The 14,369-nt window shown below is 39.8% G+C and overlaps 1 protein-coding gene across 1 annotated transcript in view; it reads left to right on the forward strand.

Moving 5' to 3' along the window:
* Positions 1-5,475: 5,475 nt before the first annotated feature.
* LOC112151295 (tomoregulin-1) overlaps positions 5,476-14,369 on the forward strand; it is a 14,261-nt gene continuing 5,367 nt past the window's right edge. Inside the window, exons 1-6 of the mRNA XM_024280140.2 lie at positions 5,476-6,608; positions 12,253-12,362; positions 13,412-13,541; positions 13,634-13,660; positions 13,734-13,824; positions 14,007-14,155. Coding sequence (XP_024135908.1) covers positions 6,485-6,608; positions 12,253-12,362; positions 13,412-13,541; positions 13,634-13,660; positions 13,734-13,824; positions 14,007-14,155 — 631 coding nt within the window. The 5' untranslated portion in view covers positions 5,476-6,484. The remainder of the gene's footprint in view (positions 6,609-12,252; positions 12,363-13,411; positions 13,542-13,633; positions 13,661-13,733; positions 13,825-14,006; positions 14,156-14,369) is intronic.

The raw sequence follows: 14,369 nt of genomic DNA on the forward strand, positions 1-14,369 counted from the left end.
TTAGGCTATTTTGGAGTCTAGCTAATATTTCAGCTACATGCTAGCAGTTTTGGACAATTTATGTTTTATTTGCATTTTTAGACCATTTTGTAGTTTAGCTAATATTGCAGCTGTTTTGGGCTTTAAAAAAAACATTTTCTTTACTATTTGAGTTAGGCTAATATTTACGCGCTAGCTATCTTAGCTAATTTAGGCTATTTTTCATTTATTTTGAAGTTAAGCTATTTTATGGCTACATTCTAGCTGTTTTGGCTAACCTGTTTTTTTTTTTTTTAGTTTTATATGCTAATTTGGCATTTATCTAATATCTTAGCTGGCTATCAGCTTTAGCGTTTGCAGTTATCAAATCCAGCATCTTCAGCTCAGTTTACAGCATTCACACTAGCATTATAGCAGGTAATGCTATATATCTAGTTCATGATTATGTTTAAAAGTAAAAAAAAAAATGTAGTGTTCAATAAATATTTATCTTTATTTATTTTGACCCCTTGTGCGATTCAGTTTGACTCTCCTGCTGTACAACATCTTCAGATACTCAGATTGACCTTCCCTGCGCCCCAGGATCTTGCCCCTTTGGGGCTTTCAAACAATGGATCCACCTCAGGCGCAGTAAACAGATAATCCAGCCCCCAAGCTCACAGCTAATTAAGAGAAATTGCAGATTAAAAAGAGCTGCTGCTAAGCTTTACATCTGTCTTGGTGTCGACTCTAACAGTCATCTAAAAATATTTGAAAAGTCATTCATTTGCAGATCTCATAGGTTTGCTTTCAGCTTCTTGCTGATGTTCAGTGTTGCATTTTTGCCAATAAAACTGGGAAGCTGATATATATATATATATATAACTAAAAATAAGCACAAAAATCTTCTTCTGTTGATGTTTTATTTTGTCTCTTCTTCTGTCAATTCAGCAGGAAGCAGAACGCCACACAGTGGAGAACCAAAATCCTCTGTGGGTGTTCTTGTTGATTTTCAAGGTAAAACTTAAAACTCATTTTTTTAGAATAGCTTTTACATAGTTTCTACTTCTTCACACTTTAGTTTGATTTTGTAATTTGATTTATTTTGATTCTAGTTGTAAAATGTGTTTTGGTTTTTTAATGTGTTTATTTTATTTGCTTTTTTAGTTATTATATCTTTCAATTATTTATATTATTATTGAAGATATACAGATGCTTCAACAGTGTTACACAAATATAGTTGAATTTAAATTTAAAGAATTTGTTTTTTTAATGTTTCTTTTCCGTCTTTATCGGATTTGCTTTATTTATTTCTAAATAAACCACTCATCTAGTCATGGTTAATTTTAGTCTACTTTTACTACATTATTTTTGGTGAATTTCTGTGTTTTTTTCTCTCTCTCTATCCTATAAAGACCCTCCATCAACAATAATCACACCTTATTTTTCCTGACACTCTTCAGCCGTTTGACCTCTTTGTGCTTTCATGGGTTCACTGATTTCTCGCACAAAGCTACATTTTCTGCATTCATAATTAATGTGCAGTCTCTGCATGTTTGTTTTTCTAGAACGGCTTGTTTTTTTTGTCCAGCTAAGCAGGAATACGTTTTAATGGATTCTCTGGTCCTTTGTCTACAGCAGGGGTGTCAAACTCAATCACACAGGGAGGTAACCCCCCAAAAAAACCTTAGGTCGCGGGCCAAACAGGATGAACATTTATTGAACACTCTAAAACTACATTTTTAAAACTTTAAAACCATAAATTTTTAAAATAATTATTAACTACATTTATAGCATTACCTGTGATAATGTTAGTGTGAATGCTGTTACCTGAATTTGGCTGCTGAAGATGCTGAAATTGATAGCCAAAAAATGCTGAAGCTGATAGCCGGTTAAAATATTAGCTAAATGCCAAATTAGCCTAAAAAACAATAATCTTGTTTAGCCAAAACATCTAGTATGGAGCTGAAAATATAGCTACATTTTAGAACAGCTGAATTTTTAAAAAGCCTAAATTAGCCAAAACAGCTATTGTGTAAATATTAGCTAAACTCAAAATTAGCCTAAAAAGCGTAAAAAAAAAGCAGTTTAGCCAAAACAGCTAGCATATAGCTTAAATATTAGCTAAACCCCAAACAGACTAAAAAATCTTAGTAAATGCCAACATAGTCGAAAAACTAGAATAATGCCAATTTTTAAAACTTTAAAACTCACCTTTTAACATAATTATGAATAATAAAATGGCAGGAATATTATTATTATTCCAGAATAAATCAATTTAAACCTTAAAAAACTCTGAATAATTTACCGTCCATAAAAATATATTACGTCAAGGTAAATATAAGTGTAAGATTACATTATGTCATTAATAACAATAAAATAAAAGCATCTAGGGCCAGATATATATATCAATATGTATCATATATATTGATAAATATATATATATATATATATATATATATATATATACCTGTATATCATCACTATGTATCAAGCCTTGATTTTGACACACATGGTCTATGATGTCAGCTGACACCATGTTGCCGGGCAGAAAATCCTGGTGGTTCACATATTCGACTAATCAAAGAAAAAATTGATCTCAGTTATTGACAGAGATTCAATGTTGAACTTTAATATTTGAGTTTGGATGTTTCACGTCTTGAGCTGCTCTTCAGGGTTGATCAGCTTGATCCTCAGTTGTCGTGGAAACGGGTGCAGGAGCCACATTGATCCAGAGATTTATGATCCTGAGGTCTGCAGCTTCATAAATAAGTTCATTTTTGGTGATAGCACTTCATTCCTGAGAACTAAAACCATCTTTTGCTTTTGATATTTGTGAGTTTCAGTCACATCCAGCTGCTTCATCTTCCTGTCAGGACAGCAGCTGGAAGGTTCTGACCCTTCACCTGCAGAGGTGAGGGAAAGCTGCATCGAAATATTATCTAAACAGAAACTAGGATTGAAGGTGAAAACTTTCTCAGCGCTGTGATGTCAAATGAATAATTCCACCTGAAAAGAAATGATGAATATTTACAGGCAACACTCAAATGTCAGCAGAGTCAGCAACACTCCATGCAGCTTTTATGCCATCTAGACTTTCTGCAGTAGCACAACAGAGTGATGACCGACTCACAACGGCTTTTAACCATCGTCGGAACTTTGAAAAGTGTGTTGTTTGTGTGTTTTCAGGAGGACTTGAACGCTTAAACACTAAATCTTTAACATACTGTGATTTTTCAATGGTGAACAGGATAATTCCAGTAGATATGAAGGAGAAAAGCGGCTCGACGAGCCGCTTTTCTCCTTCATATCTACTGGAATTATTGTGTTAACGGTTGAAAAAATACAGTAAATCAAAGAACATAAACACTGGAGCTCCAGTGTTAAAGGTTAACCTCTTGACGCTCATTAGTGCAAATGTGCTCCATCAAACTACATTGGCTCCAAAATTACCTGAGGTTAACATTTACATGACAGCAAAAACAGAAGGGATTTTTTTAATAGCTAGAAATAAACTCAAGCGTTAGGGGGTCAAAGATTTGTGGAGTTATTTTATCAGGATGATGATCTCAAAGGCTGGAAAAACTGAGACTTTAAAACACAACTTTAAAAATGCTGAACCAGAACGTGAACACCACAAAGTGTAGGTGTTAGCACTGTTGTCTCACAATGAGAAGATCCTGGTTCAAATCCCGGCTGGATTGTGTGGAGTTTACATGTTCTGTTTGTGTATGTGAGGGTTTTCTTTGGATGGATGGACAGACGGAGGGACGGATGGATGATAGATGATGGATATTTGGGTGGATGGATGGATGGATGATGGATATTTGGGTGGATGGATGGATGGATGGATGGACAGGTGGATGGATGGATGGATGGATGGATGGATGGATGGATGGACAGATGGATGGATGGATGGATGGATGGATGGATGGATGATGGATGGATGGATGATGGATGGATGGACCACTGCTTATTGACATCATCTGGTTCCAACTTGGTGGCATCTACATCCCCCAAACCTGACACCTGAATCGACTTCTCCCCTCATTCCTGTGTGGAGCTCACCTGCAGGAGTGATGGAAGGTCCAACTCTGTGACATGAGTTTACGAGTAAATATTTAATATGTTCCTCTGAAAGGGTGCTTCTTTTTAGCCTTGCTGCAGCATGAAACTCCCGTCTCCGTGCTTCACAAATAAGTTGGAGCGCTGAGATTCTAGTGTTTTTCTTTATTGATGTATTGGTATGGAGCACAAAGAATTTGAAGCTTTTCTTGTTCATTTTTAATCAGAATAAAAGTGCCAAATATACAAAAATCTATAATTTAAAACTCAAAGGAAGGATGTTTTGTATCAACGTGAATAAAACATGAAGACTTTTGGGTCAAAAACAACAATTGAACCCACAAACAAGAACATCTGATCTCAGTTTTCAATCAAAGCCCCCGTTTTGTTGGAAGAAACCTTCAAAGGTAAATATGCTCTTCAGTTTAGCCTGAGAGCGCCGAGATCAGGGGGAGGATGAGGAGCCTGGATTAGTGATGAAGAGAAGAGGGGGCACTAATGAGCCCAGGCAGCTTAAAGAACAGAGGAGGATTAGATCACCAGCGTGTGCTGGATCGATGATCGGCGCTGAGACTCGACTCTTCCTGAAGGTTCAGATCCCAAAACAAATCGTCTGGGTTTAAGGATTTGCTCTTTAAGTGATGAAGATCTGCTCCTCTTCAGAGCAGGAGGGAAATACTTTACCCTAAATCAGGGAAATAAGATTCAGGATACTTGTCAAACTGATACATCTACTGTTAAAACCCAAATCAAAAGGAACAGTTCCTCCGGAAGGGGAGACATGAGTGGATGGCGCCCTCATCTGGTAGGAATCTGTCAGTACCACCGCTTGTAATTAACAGCTGTTTAATAATTAATTGTATTAACCTCTGTTCACGTCAGATCTTTTTATTTGGCTCCGTTCTCCTTTCACTCTTCGCTATTAGCTAAAATACAAACTAGCCTAAAAAATCTTAGTAAATCTGAAATAGTCCAAAAAGCTAAAAGAATGACGATTTTTCAAACTTTCAAACTGTAACTTTTTAACATAATTATGAATAATAAAAAACAGGAATAGTATTCCAGAATAAATCAACTTAAACCTTAAATAACTTTCTATATTTTATTCTCCATAAAAATATATTTTGTCAAAATTATACAAGTTAGAAATGAGCACAAGATAACATCGGGTCATTAATAACAATAGAATAAAATGATCTGGAGGGCCGGATCCGGCCCCTGGGCCTTGACTTTGACACGTGGTGTAAGATTTAGACCGGAAAATTATAAACATTGGGGCTGAAACATATTTATTCATCAGGTATTTTACATCAAATACAACAGGGGTTTATACTCAATAAATCCCTGTTGTGACAGTAAAATCTGCCCAACACAAGAAGCTCTCAGCCCACATCTGTTGGCTCAGCTGTTGGACAGGACAAGTTAAAAAAAAAAGATATTTTACATCAAAGCGTTTCCAGTACAGAATAACATAAAAACGTTGTTTGAAGAGAGCGAAACATACATAAGAACTTAATGACAGGAGTTTGGCTATAGTTTTAATAATTAAAAACTCTTCTTCAAAAGATCTAAATAGATTTCATACAAAAATATAAATAATTCTTTTTGGCATGATTGTTTTTTAAGCCTCACTTTAGTCTTTAATAGTCTAAGAATTGATTAAATGTTAGTAATTGATAATAAAGACACTAAACCATCATTAAAATAACCGTGTTGGGATGTTCTGAGGTTAAAAGAAATATAAATTGGGTTACTGTGAAACCACTATTATCCAACAAATTGGAATTGTTAAAAAAAAAAAAGCCAAAACATGAATAACCCACTGACTGATGGGAGAAATAGGAGCGAGCTGTGAGGAAGACCTCCTCTCTTCTGTGAGTATCTGAGGGTGAGGGTCGCCCCCCTCCCGGGGACATGTAGGGAGTGTCTGGATGGATGGATGGGACGCCTGGCTCCGCAGCAAAGCATGCAGGGAAATGTGCCCGTGTCTGTGGGCGTGGTCTCGTGCAGGTCACGTGCTGCGGGCCTTTGTTGATGTGCTCGGAGTCCCGGTGAGAGGCAGCGGCCGTTCCGTCCACTCTACCCGCGCTCGGTGTCTCCTCTTCGGTCTGGATGCTGCGGGGAGCCGCTTCGGAGCTGCCGCGGTTCTGCTCGGGTCTGGGATCGAGGCGGCGGGGCTGGGGGATGGAGGCTGAGGCCGGGCTGTGAGCGGAGGGTGGGGGTCGCTGCGTGAAGCCCCAGGCCGCGCGCTGCTTTGTTGTCCCGGGTCGCAGCGCTGCTCCCGGCTTTGTCCTCGCCGCTCCGGCATGGCCCCGCGCCGCTGATCCGGCAGGGATCCGGGCCGTTCCGTCGCCGCTGCGCTTCGTGGAGGATTTGGTTCCGTAGAAGCGGGTTTTGGGTCATTTCTCCCGGTTTGTTGTTCGTCTCCATTCATCCCCCGCCCCCTCCCCATCCATCCATCATGGCTCCACCGCCCCGCTTCTCCCCGCTCTACTGCCTGCTGGTCCTGCTGCTCCTCCCCGCCGTCCTGGGCTCGTTCCCCCGCGGTGGGGGCTCGGACTGTGGCCCCGGGAAAGACTGCTCAGGTGAGCCCTCGCGCGCGCGCCCTAAGCTGAGGTCAGAGATCCCGGCTCTGGTTCCAGATTGGATCCTGATTCTGTTGTCATGGCGACCGTGCGCGGACTTTAAAAGGTCGCTATGACAACAGAGAGGTTAATGAGAGCACCTGTGAGGCCCGGCAGATGCTTCACCTGCCCGAGCCACTATGTTGCTCAAAGGACTGTGCACGCGCTCCAGCGCGCGCGCGTCCGCGCCCCCGTATCTGGAGGTAATTACAGGCCGCGAGCTGTTTTGGGTTTGTGGGTCCGCGCGTGCAGCTGTGTGACCGCGGACTCACAACCATCAAACACGCAGCCAGATGTTTCTCCTGGATGGAGACAAAATAGATTCACCCACATGTGTGCGTGAATCTTGATTTGTTCACACAACTTTGGATTTGTGCGTAACTTTGGATTTGAGTGCGTGAAATTCTTGATTTGTAACTCATTTTGAACAAAAGTAAAAAAAAATATTACATAAAAAAATACAAATACAATTTAGACATACACAAAATAAAATTATAACAGCTTGAAACTAACTATTCACACACATGTTTAAGAATTACGCACTAACAGCTTGTTACACACACACAAAACCACATTTCCACACAAATCTGAGGTGAGACTCTTTCCTGTCTCACACATTCATCCGTGAGTGATGCGTTTAAATACTACTAGAATGCTCGGTCATCAGAGTTTTCTTACCAGTTGTTTTAAACTCAGATTGTGAATAAAATCCATCCAATAATTTATTAAAATATCCTCTAAAATAAAATGCGTTCTGTATGAAAGCAGCAAAGACTAAAGTACCCACAGTCTCCTCCAGAGACGCTCTCTGCTGTTCGTTCCATGAAAACCATCTGTTTTCCTCTTACTCAGTTATGTTCAGGTGTTTCGTTCGATGACGGTTGTTCGTTTGCTGTTATCTTCAGAGGCTTAACTCCTCATGTCTGAGGGTAGACTCCTGCATCAAGGCTGGAAGTCTACAAAAACAAACACAATAAACAAAAGCAGAAAAACAGGTTCTTGAACGCACATTTAGGTCATGGTGTTCACTGTGCGTTTGTATTGTCAGGACTCTGGCGATACGATACGTATCCCGATACATGTCTCCCGATACGATAGGCCTACGTATCACAATATATCCCAAAATTGTACCAGAACACGGTTTCACTTTTCTGTACCCATCCCAAGTAATATATGTGTAACCGGCCCCCGGGCCTTGACTTTGACACATGACTTAAAGAATCAAATATAACAGTGTCATCAGCAAACAGACGAATGTTTACGTTTCTCATTACATTTCTGAAGAATTCAATCATACTGCAATGTAATGAACTTTGCAAAAAAAATTTCAAAGTTTTCCATTTTACTGAGAGAAACAAATAACGACATTTATTTATTGTTATTAATGACCAGATGTTATCTTGTTCTTAATTCTAACTTGTACAATTTTGACAAAATATAATTTTATGGAGAGTAAAATATTGAAAGTTATTTAAGGTTTAAGTTGATTTATTCTGGAATAATATTCCTGCCTTTGAATTATTCATAATTATGCTAAAGAGTTATGGTTTTAAAGTTTTAATAATTGGGATTATGTTAGCTTTATGGACTATTTTGGCATTTGCTAGATTTTTTTGTACTATTTTGGAGTTTAGCTAATATTTCAGCTACTTGCTAGCTATTTGGCTAATTTTGGCTTAATTTTGTTTTTTGTGGTTGTTCGGGAGTTTAGGTTATGCTTCAGCTACATGCTAGTTGTTCTGGTTAATTTAGGCTTTTTTGTCCGTTTTTTGTGGCTATTTTGGAGTTAAACTATTTTTTCAAGCTACATGATAACTGTTTTGGCTAACCAATTTTTTTTTTTTTTTTTTTAGCTATCTAGGCTTATTTTAGTTAATATTAGCTGGCAATCAGCTTTAGCGTTTTTAGCTATCAGCTTCAGCATCTTCAGCTTACAGCATTCACGCTAGCATTATTACTATATATATCTAGTTCATAATTATGATAAAAAGTTACAGTTCTAAAGTTTTAAGAATCTAGATTTAGAGTGTTCTACAAATGTTTATCCTGTTCGTCCCGCGACCTTAAACGTGTTTTGGATTTTGGCCTCTTGTGTGATTGAGTCTGACACTCCTGGTCTATAGTCTTTTTAAGAGCCTGAGTTCATGTTCATGTACAGTTGACTTCACTGCAAATGCTTTGTGTTATCCAACACAAACACTGTTTCTTACCCTGTGGCGTCACGCTCGCCCCCTGGTGGACAGGAGGTTTCCCATCAAACTCCTTTGAGTTTCCGAGTCACTGAAAAGCTTTTCCTTTATTCCTCTGAGTTCCAGACTGGAGTTTCTAACAGTCATGTCCAGACGCTCTGTGACTGACTCCTGAATGAATGTTCTGCTTGCACTCAGTGGGTTTGAACACAGATGTGGAGATCAGTGAACAGACTCGACCTTTGCACCATGTGGTTGTGGTGAGACATACGTATACTTGTAATGCTTCACTACCTTCTTAGACCCCCCAAAGCACTGAACAGTTACTGTCCTATTCACACATGAACACAGTGATGGCAGCTGAACAGTGTGGTTCTATGTCTCTCCTAAAGACTTTTGACACATGAAGGGGGAAGGCGGGAACATAACCTGCGATCTTTCGATCCGAGGTCGGTCGAGCTACCTCCACACCACGACCACCTGTTGAGGAGTAGATCTCTCTCCTTCTGTGGTATCTTCACTCAAATGTCTCATTAGGACTTGAGGAAACTGAGTGGAAGAGACGTATGTTCTTTGTGGACGGTCGTGTTTCTGTTTGTGTCTCAGCTTGTTGTTTGCCTCCTGACAGTCTCGGCAGACTCATCTGACTCTGTAAACAAGTGGTAGCTATAGCAACCGTCGCTTCAGGGACTTCTGAAACCCTCCAGAGGAAGACGATGATGGAGCTGACAGAAGGAAGATGTTTTCCTTCACTTTGGAGGACGGAGCTGCTGTTTTCATGCTGACAGACGGGAACGTTTCAGCGCCGCTTTCCAGCTGAGCGCTAACTGAGCGGCAGCTGCGCGTGCGCCAGCAGGTGGATATGGCTGGTATTTACTAATTACAGGCAGGCTGAGGTCACGGCCCCTGTAATTACTGCCTCTAAATTGGCCGGCCAGCATGCAGACAACCAATCAGCTTCCATCAGCAAATTATAGGCCTGGATAATAGTGTGTGTGTGCTGCAGGATCTGATTTTAGACGTGGTTTCATGAAGGCTCTACAGAAACAAAAGTACGACTGTCTCACTGCAGGAGATTCTCAGTCACATGAGCGATCGATGCTCGTTATATTGACAGCTCAAGCTATGAGAACTTGGGATAAAGACATAAATGTAGATCTTTACCACAAAACTTAAATATCAGAGCATGAATGCAACTTTAGGATCAACAGTGTGATTCATCCATCGTGAAGCTGCTTTTTTTGGTGTATTTTGCACCAATGACTGCATCAGAGAACTGGACCGAGTGAGTGTGATGTCACCCAAAGATATGGAACGTCAGGCTCCAGAAAAATAATCAATTCCGTTTCCTTTTTTGGAGACCACCATGTTGAGACCAAGCGTCATCAGGAAGAAGTCATTGTTCTGAGTTGGTCTAAGTCACATGTGTCAGAGTCAAGGCCCGGGGGCCGGATCCGGCCCTCCAGGTAATTCTATCTGGCCCTCCAGATCATTTTATTTTATTATTAATGACCCGATGTTATCTTGTGCTTATTTCTAACTTGTATAATTTTGACAAAATATATTTTTACTGAGAGTAAAATATTAAAAGTTATTTAAGGTTTAAGTTGATTTATTCTGGAATAATACTTTTATTAGCCTTTTATTGTTCATTATTATGTTAGAAAGTTAAAATTTTCATTTTTTTTAAAATTTGCATTCTGTTAGCTTTTTGGACTATTTTGGCATTTAGATTTTTTAGGCAAGTTTGGAGTTTAGCTAATATTACACGCTAGCTATTTTGGCTAATTTAGGCTTTTCTTCAGTTCTTTAGGATATTTTGAAGTGTAGCTAATATTTCAGCTACATGCTAGCGGTTTTGGCTAACCTAAGTTTTTTTTGTCTGTTCTTTAGGCTAATTTGACATTTAGCTAATATTTTAGCTGGCTATCAGCTTTAGCGTTTTCAGCTATCAGCAATAGCATTCACACTAGCATTATCGCAAGCAATGTTATATATCTAGTTCATAATTATGGTAAAAAGTTAGGGTTTTAAAGATTTTAAACATGTAGTTTTAGAGTGTTCAATAAATGTTTATCCTGCTTGGCCGTGACCTAAGGTGTGTTTTGGATTTTGGCCCCTGTGTGATTGAGTTTGACACCTCTTGTCCAAATCCTTGGTTTCTATGGATATTACTCTTGCCAATCAGGAGTGGGCTTGTAGAAGGCCACACCCCTACCACTTGAAAATCTGCTCAGGAGAATCTGTCAAAGGTTTTGAATGCTGGATGTGACACCACATACTTTTACTGAGGCATCTGATTAGAAAAAACATCATTAAAACGTTAAAAGAAAAGGTATTGGAGCAAGAATGGTTCTGGCTGTTCCGGCCCTGGGTCATAGGTATTTTGAATTGAGGTAATTGGATATAAAAGATCCACCTTGGGAGCTCCTCAGGAGAACTCTCCCTTTAGTCTTCCTGCCGCGGATACATCCCTAGTTGCAGCTCTGGGTTCTCAGCTGCTTCCCTGCAGGCACTGGTCTGTCTGGCTCCATTTTAAAAACATACACATACAACACCTCAGCTTCATACTCTGCTATTGTGGTTGTTTTTCCTTCTTTAAGCATACTAAAACCATCTTCGTCTCCCCTTTTATTTGTTAAGGTTCAGAGCCAATCATAGCATATTGGGGGCTCGTCCGGGATTGCTGTTTGGGTTGGCTGTGTTGCAGTTTCCACATTTTCCGGTTTTGTTTGTGTGCGGCTGACAAATAGAATGACTGAGTAATTACTGTCTACTTCTACATAAAAATTGACGGGATTTTAGATTCTTGGAGCCAGCAGGAACTTCCTGTTTGGAACCCACGAGGGCTTTTGAGTTAAAGTATGATATGGAACCAACTATTTTTATTTGAGCTAACGTTAATTGTTTTTATGTCAGATTTTTACTTGTATATTTCCTCTACTTTGTGCACTCTGAGGAAGAGGAGGAGTCTTCAAAGACTAAAACTAAGTTTAGTTTATCTATATATTCCATTTAAATCTGATAAGTCTGAAGTCTTATAGCAACAGTTCATTACAAAGTTTGAACTGGATTCACTTCTCACACAAAAACATGTTTTTGAGAGATATTTATGATGCTGAAAACCCTTCTTTCAAAAGAACACATTTACTCGATTCTTTGCAGATGACACAGTTTTCATCAAACTTTAGTTTTTCACTAAGAATCAAAATCCAGAAACTAAAATGGCTGAATCGTCAGTTTATGTGATGATCATCAAAGTGAAAAGAATTTCCTGCCTCATAGATTTCATTAATTTACTTTCTTTAATACAAAAAAGCATCATTCAAGGTCAAATATTTAAAATGCTTCAAAAGAATCTCGATGTTTTGGTGTTTTTAAGGTTGATAGTAACGCATATTTTCGGTTTGTTTCAGGCTTGTCAGAGAAGAAGAGCGACCTCCGGGTGTGCGACACCATAACATGTCGCTTTGGAGGAACCTGCCGGGAAAATGGCGCTGAAATCAAATGTGTCTGTCACTTCCAGGTGAGGACTTCACATGTTCACTGGTCGGGTCTTCTCTGATGTCACCCACAGGTTCTATACGCAGAAGTGAAAGGATTTCTGTCCGTTTTAGGGAGTGAAACTGGACTTTTCAAAATAGGAAGTCAATGAGAAATTGTTCTATGCCTTGTGTCAAAGTCAAGGCCCGGGGGCCGGATCTGTTTCTATCCAGCCCTCCAGATCATTTTATTTTATTGTTATTAATGTTATCTTGCTCTCATTTCTAATTTGTATAAAAATGACAAAATATATTTTTATGGAGAGTAAAATATTGAAATTTATTTAAGGTTTAAGTTGATTTATTCCTGCCTTTTTATTATTTGTATTTAGGTTAAAAAGCTACGGTTTTAAAGTTTTAAAAGTTGGCATTCTGCTATTTTTGGACAAAGATTTTTTAGGTCATTTTGGAGTTTAGCTAGTATTTCAGCTACATGCTAACTGTTTTGGCTAATTTAGGCTTTTTCCCCATTTTCAGGTTGTTTTGGTGTTTAGCTAATATTTACATGCTAGCTTTGTTGGCCAATTTAGGTTTTTTTCAGTTTTTTAGGATATTTTGAAGTTTAACCACTTTTTTCAGCTACATGCTACCTGTTTTGGCTAACCTAAGGTTTTGATTTTTTTTAGTTTTTAGACTGATTTGGTATTTAGCTAATATTTGCTATCAGGTTCAGCATTTTTAGCTATTAATTTCAGTATTTTCAGCTATCAGCACTAGCATCTTTAGCGACCAAATTCAGCCTACAGCATTCACACTAGCATTATTGCAGGTAATGTTATATATCTAGTTCTTAATTATGTTAAAAATGTTACAGTTTTTAACGCTAAAAAATGTAGTTTCAGAGTGTTCAATAAATGTTTATCCTCTTTGGTCCGCGACCTAAGGTGTGTTTTGGATGTTAGCCGCCTGTGTGATTGAGTTTGACACTCCTGTTCTATGCTGTTACCAGCCTCTAGTGATCATTTGAGGAAGTGCACCATGATTGTGACATCTGATGGTCAGGTTAACCCCCACCCGTGGGTTTGTGTTTTAGTGTCGAAAGGACTACAAGCCGGTTTGCGGCTCCAACAAAGACACGTACCAGAACGAGTGTTATCTGAGGAGAGCCGCGTGCAAGAAGCAGACAGCCATCAGCATCATGTCCGAGGGACCCTGTTACCATGGTAACGGGACTCTTCCACCGCTATCGGGTTTCATCAGAAACATTCGTTTAACTCAACGTGTCTTTGTGCGTTTTTCCCTGTGTGTTTGTCAGACGCCGGCTCAGGATCTGGAGATGGAGGTGAGCAGTTTGTGCTGGAGTTTAGAAAATAAAGGCTGATGAAGAGCTGTGCTAACGCGCCCTCTGTCTGCAGACGACGAAGGCTCCGGCCGCGGGAAGAAAACCTCCAAATGCGGAAACTGCAAGTTTGGAGCCGAATGTGATGAAGACTCTGAGGACATGCTGTGAGCACACACTACTACACTCTTACTCGCCTGTAATGAAGCAGCATCAGTCGGAGTTTCTTTTTGTTTTTTCATTTCCTCATTTAAACGTTTTTGAATCGAACATAAATTCCGGGTAACCTTCAGAATAAAAGCCTGTGGCCTCTTCCGCTGGCGGGGCTGATTGTGCGTTCTGTGTGCAGCTGCATGTGCAACATCGTGTGCAACGGCCACACCAACAACCCGGTGTGCGGCAGCAACGGCGTCACGTACGACACGCCCTGCCACATGCGCGAGGCGTCCTGCCTCAAGCAGCTGAAGATCGACATGAAGCACGTGGGACGCTGCCAAGGTGAGGAACCGGCTGGGTGGGGGTGAGGGGAGGGGGCGCCTCAGTTCATTCATACTGAATGATGATCTGACCTCAATCTGCAGACGCTCTGATTAATTCATCACCTGAAAGCAAAGACTCACAAATGACACTAAAAGCTCAGACTGTGCTGCTCCACTTCAACTTAAAAAAGAAAAAAAACGACAGAAAATTCACCGTGAAGACTCGATTGTCC

The sequence above is a fragment of the Oryzias melastigma genome, linkage group LG20, assembly GCF_002922805.2.
Source record: "Oryzias melastigma strain HK-1 linkage group LG20, ASM292280v2, whole genome shotgun sequence".
NCBI classification, from domain to species: Eukaryota; Metazoa; Chordata; class Actinopteri; order Beloniformes; family Adrianichthyidae; genus Oryzias; species Oryzias melastigma.